Source organism: Carcharodon carcharias, chromosome 1 (assembly GCF_017639515.1).
Source record: "Carcharodon carcharias isolate sCarCar2 chromosome 1, sCarCar2.pri, whole genome shotgun sequence".
Lineage (NCBI taxonomy): Eukaryota > Metazoa > Chordata > Chondrichthyes > Lamniformes > Lamnidae > Carcharodon > Carcharodon carcharias.
This window is the reverse complement of record NC_054467.1, coordinates 177,512,508-177,519,947: the sequence shown is the minus strand read 5'-3', so window position 1 is coordinate 177,519,947 and position 7,440 is coordinate 177,512,508. Positions and strand designations below refer to the sequence as shown.

The following is a 7,440-nucleotide window of genomic DNA, read 5'->3' as shown; positions in this document are numbered from 1 at the left end:
TGGCCAGTAAGGATCTGGACTGTCCCTGTGCTGAAGGTGAGGTTGGCGGTGCTCTGCCAAGTGAGGATCGAGCAGTGCAATGTCCATCAGACAACCATGCTGTGAGTGATGTATCCTGTTTCACAGGCACTAGTAATGCACTAGTAATCTCTCTTTGCTTTCGCAGGCATATCTGGGAAACAGCCAAGTGAGTCCATGACCCAGGGCCTCCAATCAAGCCCCAAAGGAAGCTCAAAAGAGGAATCTGGTGAAATCCTCATTGAAGACCCATCACAGCGCTCATCCACACCCTCCACCAGCGCAGAGATACACAACTCGATGGGATCCAGCTTTAAAGTAGCCTTGGAATCATAATCTGGTGAGCACATTGCACTTTCTGATCCATAGTAGGCATTGGCAGGGACTTCTGCCTACAGGCAAAGATGATAGCACCAGCATACCAACGCACTGAGATCAACACTGGTAGGATGGTGGCCGCTATGGAGACCTTGGTCCAGGACATCGCTCTTGCACTGCTGTGCGGGCAGAACTCTGTCGCTGATGCCATAGTTGACCTCCAACAATATTTAGATGAGAGAGCTGCGGGGCACCCCAATCTCACTCCAGCTACCCCTTCTCCTCAAGGAGTCAGCCAGCGGGCCTTGGGCACCCATAGGAAGGAGGATCAGCAGGTGTATCCCCAGGGCCAACCATCCCGGTGACTCCGGGAGCATCTGACCCATCCAAATCCCCTGTTCCTGTGAACTCTGCAGCTTCAGCTCCACAGGCCAAGGAGGGTGCCACTGCTACACAGCAGGACAACGAAAGCAGGCTGGGGCTCTCCGGGTCTCAGCTCTCCAGAGGACGCCTGCCAAGGTAATCACAGACAGGACGTAGCAGGCAGCAGGCTGCCTCCACCTCCACTGTGGATGGCCAGGAAGCACCAAGATGTAGCAGCAGGATTAGGAAGGTTCAGAAGATGTATTTGCACGGCCTGGGCACGGGTATTAATCACTTGTACATAATGTTCACTATTGTAAATAAACTTCCAAGAATGTCTCCCTGCCTATGGCTCCTTATTCTGATAGGCAGTATTCATTTACTCAGATATGAAACTTTTCTGCACAAGATGAAGGCAGGTGTCTCAGTCCAGGGTCTCTTCCCTGTGTTTTGTACAGCATTCAGACCAAAGTGACGGTTCAGACTCACACTCCCTGGACACATTACAGATGCCTGCACCCCGATGGTGCTTGTCATTGCTGTCAGAATGTTGTGGGCCGGCATCACAGAGTTCTGTCATTCTCTCTTTGTGCTCTCAGCACCTTTAAGATGGGCTGACAACATGGGCAATCACTGCGCAACGTTACTGTGTACTCACCTCTGAGTTCTCCTCAAAGTGCAGCCCGTCAATTGCACGCCTTATATATGTTGTTATCAAACACGTCGGCATGCAATCATACCGATGTGGGCAGACAATCCAGCCGGGGGAGGGAAATTACTCCAGTGGACAGTTTTTTAATGATATGCAGATGTATTTCGGTCAGGTTCCTGACGCTCGATGGCTGGAAATGTGGCTAGCCATCAATGGGCTGAGCGGACAATCGCAAACTGGTTTCGTGGCATCGTGAAACTGACTTTTGACCTTCTTGCCATATTGTCCATTCATGCTAGTGAGCACGCTCGATGCCAACTAGCACGGATGTTTCCACCCAATGTTTTCACCCCTGTTGTTTGTTTGTAAACAATCCCAGAAATTCCGATCTCTGGATGGTTTTACCCCAAAGGTACTGCCCAAGATGCGCTGGGGGACCTACGGGAGTCCTGACACACTGACTATTGTCACAACTGGTCTCCCGACAAAGTCCCCCAGTTTGTTTCATTTCTGAATGGGACCCCAATTTTGTTATGATCCTGGGTAAAGAGGAATGAGCTAGCTCCACTTCTTTATTAACCCGCCTTGGTTGGTCACAATAAGGTTAATTTAAAGAGCCTTTCCCTGTGGACACCTTTCCCAGTCCAAATATATTTACTTTGTAGAAGGAGCCAGTTTAACCAGGCTTTCTTGAGTCAAAGAAAGAGTAAGTTTATTAGTTACTAATATCTGAGAAAAATGCAACACACATACACACAGATCAGAAATCAGAATTTAAGAGTACAAATAAAAGTTTAAAAATATACAAATCAGTCCTTGGCTTGTCCATGAGGTGTAGATGGTGGTATGTTGTGACTGTGATTCCAGTAGAGCTGACTTTGGCAGATCTGTAGTCAATGGAGAGGTGGTGGCATTGGACCTGTATTCCAGAGACCCAGGGTAATGGTCTGGGGATCAGAGCATTGAATCCCACCATGGCAGATGGTGAAAATTGAAATTGAATTGAATGAAATTGAGAATCTGACGATGACCATGAAGCCATTGCCGATTGTTGTAAAAACCCATCCGGGTACTACCATTTGGAAGCAAATGGGCGTATTTGTGAGAGGCAGCATGGTTTTGTGAAGGGGAGGTCGCGTCATTAACTTGATCGAGTTTTTCGAGGAAGTGACAAAGATGATGGACGATGGAAGGGCAGTGGATGTTATATACATGGATTTCAGTAAGGCCTTTGACAAGATCTCTCATGGCAGACTGGTACAGAAGGTAAAGTCACGCGGGATCAGAGGTGAGCTGGCAGGATGGATACAGAATTGGCTTGGTCATAGAAACAGAGGGTAGCAGTGGAAGGGTGCTTTTCTGAATGGAGAGCTGTGACTGAGGAGTTCCACAGGGATCAGTGCTGGGACCTTTGCTGTTTGTGGTATACTTAAATGATTTGGAGGAAAATGTAACTGGGTTAATTAGTAAGTTTGCAGACAACACTAAGGTTGGAGGAGTTGCAGATAGTGAAGAGGATTGTCAAAGGATACAACAGGATATAGATCGGTTGGAGACTTGGGCGGAGAAATGGCATTTGGAGGTTAATCCGGACAAATGCAAGGTAATGCATTTTGGAAGGTCTAATACAGGCAGGAATTATACAGTAAATGGCAGAACCCTTAAGTGCATCGACGGGCAGAGGGATCTGGGTGTACAGGTCCACAGGTCACTGAAAGTGGCAATGCAGGTGGATAAGGTAGTCAGGAAGGCATATGGCATGCTTGCCCTCATTGGCAGGGGTATTAAGTATAAAAGCTGGGAAGTCATGCTGCAGCTGTATAGAACCTATGTTAGGCCACACTTGGAATATTGCATGCAATTCTGTCACCACATTACCAGAAGGAAATGGAGGCATTGGAGAGAGTGCAGAGGATGCTGCCTGGTCAGGAGGTTATTAGCTATGAGGAGATTTTGGAGAAACTCGGATTGTTCTCACTAGAGCAATGGAGATTGAGGGGCGACTTGATAGAAGTTTATAAAATTATGAGTGGCATGGACAGAGTAGATAGTCAGAAGCTTTTTCCCAGGGTGGAAGAGTCAATTACTAGGGGGCATAGATTTAAGGTGAGAGGAGAAAACTATAGAGGAGATGTGCGAGGTAAGTTTTTTACACAGAGGGTAGTGAGTGTCTGGAATTCGCTGCCAGAGGAGGTGGTGGAAGCAGGACGATAGAGGCAGCTTGACAAATACATGAATAGGATGGGAATAGAGGGATACGGACCCCGGAAGTGCAAAATGTTTTAGTTGACGGGCAATATGATCGGTGCAGGCTTGGAGGGCCGAAGGGCTTGTTCCTGTGCTGTACTTCTCTTTGTTCTTTGTTCTTCGTTTACATTATCAGCCATCTTTTCATAAGTTTTTACTGGGTTTTTTTAAATCACAGGTCTTCCTTAAAAAACAAGCTCAATATGCTTGTAAGTAATTCATGGCTATAATCTGCTTTTCATGATACTATGTGGGAGTGCCCAGCAAGCTTGGTATTCTGATGGGCAATTTCCCTGCATCTGGAATTCTCTGAAACTTTGAGTTAGAGTCGGAGCTATCCAAAGCTCCGACTCACTTACCAGAATAGTTACCCAGGAAAAGTTAGAAGGATTAAAACCAGTTCTAACTCCTGGGTAACTATACTACCCGACTCCCCACTGGACCCCCCGATGAACATCCCAAATCCTCTGACCAGCGCTGACACCCCCCCACCCTCCCCCACCCGCCCCCCCGGCCCCGAACAATTCCGGCCCCCCCAGCTAACCCCGCCTCCACATCACTACCACCCATCTACCCTGACCCTCTGATTACCCTGCCCTGACCCGACTTCCCTGACCATCCAATTCCCGTTGGAACACTGACCCACCCTACCCCTTCACCCACCCACCTGCCACCCTAACCCCTTGCTCACTTACATACATAACTTCTCTCCATAGCTTCTCAAAGTGGCTTTGAGACCTTTAAATGCTTTATGTACAGGAATATGGCAGCTATTGCCATAAAAAGCGGCATGGCTTGGCTTCCATTGATGATCCTGCACTTTGAAGAAGGACTCCCAGAACAGGTACATTTCTGAAGAGGTCCAGTTCGGAAGTCCTGTCCAGAAATGTGAAGCTCCATCTTATGGCAAAAAAATCACATCAATCGGCATTGATTGCCACTTCTCAGAAGATTTGGCCCATAACAAAATATTTCAAAAACAAATGGACAGATTTCAGTGAAACTTGGTACACAAATAGGGTATGGCCCAAGGAAGAATTAATTAGTTTTTGGCAAAGATATGGACCAGATACTGGATTTTTTTAAAGGATCTGTTAACATTGGGAAATAGGTGAATTGACTTTTTCTTTAGAATGTTGCGGGCTGTTTTATTAAGAAAGTTGTTGATTGTTTTAGAATGTTGTAGATTGTGTGAGCTGCTAGGGTGCAATTTGTCACAGCTATCAAAATATGAACAGAGTTTTCAAGGCAGGTTGTTGGATGTGATTAGTCTGAAGCTTCCTCAGTGAGATGCAAACTCTTAATAAAAATATTTCTTTTTTCAGATTTTTAGTTACAGAGAATCAATCTGGCAGGGAAAAGCCTCAAGGAAGAGCTGCTTAATTGTAATAACGTGGACTTAACACAATGTGGCAGAAGTATGCATTCTACTGAGTTGCACCTCTTCACTTGTTCTTTTTTTCTCTTCTAGCAGGGTTAACAGTCTGCATCAATGCCAGCCTTTATGATATCAGCTATATCTGCCATGGACTCCTAAAATCTGGTGAGATAAAGGTCCTGCTGGTGGTAACAAAACTCCTGGGAGTGTTGGACTCAAGATCACCCTTCATTTCATCAAATAGATTTGACACTACTTGAATGCCCTGCTTGTCTGAATGCTTAACTGTCCAGGAATATAGCCCTGGGATACAATAAACTCTTGCAAAATGGAGTTAATGACATCTCTCATCTTACTGACCTATCTTGATTAGACAAAAAAGGCATACATTGCCAGAATGGAACTCAAAGCCAATGGAGTGTGGCGTTTATACAGTTTGTTAGAAAATAATATCTATATGAGGTACCTGTTGTTTGATCTCATGTGAAGTGGCATTTTTCAGATTCGAATGTTAACATACTTATGGATGGTATGCACCCACAAAAATGCAACAAAATTAACTGGAAAACTGTAAAATAGTACATTTGCAGACCTGCAAAAGCTTTGTAAATTCAAGACACAACTTGAAGCTTTATAAAGATCTCCATATAGAAATATGCTAACATCAGAATTACATATATAGGAATTTGATCATACAAATATAGAGAAGCAATAACTTTGCAAACTACAGTAAGATTATAGCCTGGAGATTACCATTGGCACTTCTGTTAATGCCTGCTCTATTGTTGTGTTAGTAACAAGTAATTTCAGGAGTGGTGTTGAATGCCTATTTTACCTGGCTAAAAGAGGTGCTAAAAGATTATTCCTGGCAGGAAGTGTCTGATTGGCATTATATTACTGAGTTGTTTCAGTGATCTTACTGAACTTCTTAATGCTGACATAATCGCTGTTTAAATTCAACAGGGAACCATTTTGCAATGTGGTCATTTTGCACCTGCTGTGTGTTAGGAATGATAATTTATGGCTGGTGCAGCAATAGCTGTTGCAAACAACTCTGGTTTAGTCAGAATTGATCAGTGAGAGTTAAGAAGAAACTCTTTGATAGTATTGGAGATCATGGGAATTGGATTCAGTGCATCACTTGCTCTGCACTTAGCTGAGGAGGACCAGGAAGAACAGGAGAGGGCAGCTCGTGATGTAAGATGGCACAGAAGGCGGACGGTCAGATCCCGCCGGTACCCAACACATCGGGTGTATCGTCCCAGACAAAGCTACCTGGGAATGACTGAGGAACAGTGCCTCCAGAGGCTCAGGCTTAGCCGGGAGGCTGTGACAGAACTGTGTCATCTATTAAATGGAGACCTGCAAACTCAATCAACTATCAGTACAGCCCTGCCAGTGGCTGTGAAAGTCACAACAGCCCTGAACTTCTATGCTTTAGGGTCATTTCAGGCAAGCACTGGTAACGTATGCAGTGTCAGTCAGTTTGCTGTACACAGATCCATCACAGAGGTGACAGATGCCTTATTCTGCCGGGCTGACAATTTCATTTCTTTCCCTATAGATCAACAGCATCAGCAGCAAAGGGCAACACATTTCTACAGGTTTGCTGGCTTCCCAAGAGTACAGGGAGTCATTGACTGCATGCGAGTTGCCATTCGGGCACCCGTACATGACGCAATGGCCTATATGAATCATAAGGGCTTTTACTCCATCAATGTGCAGTTGGTTTGTGACCACCAGCACAGAATTATGCAGGTCAATGCCCATTTCCCAGGAAGCTCACACAGTGCCTTTATTTTAAGGCAATCCTCAGTGCCAGCATTATTTGAAGGAGAAGGAAGCCTGGAAGGTTGGCTGTTGGGTGACAAAGAGTACCCTCTCCAACCATGGCTAATGACACCTTTGAGACACCCACAAACAGAAGCAGAGCTTAGGTACAATGAGGCACATTCAAAAACCAGGATTACTGTTGAACATACAATCGGGATTTTGAAGCAGCGCTTTCGATGCCTAGACCGTTCAAGGGGTGCCTTACAGTACAGTCCCCACAAGGTCTCAAGAATGATCATTGCCTGTTGTATACTGCACAACTTTGCTCTCCAAAGAGGCCTCACCATGGTGGAAGAACAGAGTGCAGAACCAATGGCAGAGCAAGAAACTGAGAGTGATGACGAAGAACCAGTTGAAGAACCAACAGTCCACCAAGGAAGACTGGTGCGGCAGGCACTAATACTTGATGCCTTTGAATAAGTACAGTAGTTGTCTCCTTTAAAAACCATCATTCTTTTTAGATTTTTGCCTTTTGCTCATACTATCATCTATACTTTTGTTCCCTTTTATCTGTTATCTATTACATCTTTTGTGGTTCTGCTGTACCCTGAGCACTGAAACATCAATACTCTGCAAAAAATGCAGTTCAAATGGAGTGCTTCAATCTCAACTACTTAATTTCCATTGAATG

The 7,440-nt window shown here is 45.1% G+C and overlaps 1 protein-coding gene across 1 annotated transcript; it reads left to right on the top strand.

Annotated features, from left to right (window-relative positions):
* The first annotated feature begins 6,092 nt into the window (after positions 1-6,092).
* On the top strand, positions 6,093-7,229 carry LOC121275668 (putative nuclease HARBI1). The gene has a single exon (XM_041183192.1). It carries the CDS (start codon positions 6,093-6,095, stop codon positions 7,227-7,229), a length of 1,137 nt encoding a protein of 378 aa, XP_041039126.1.
* Positions 7,230-7,440: the final 211 nt, after the last annotated feature.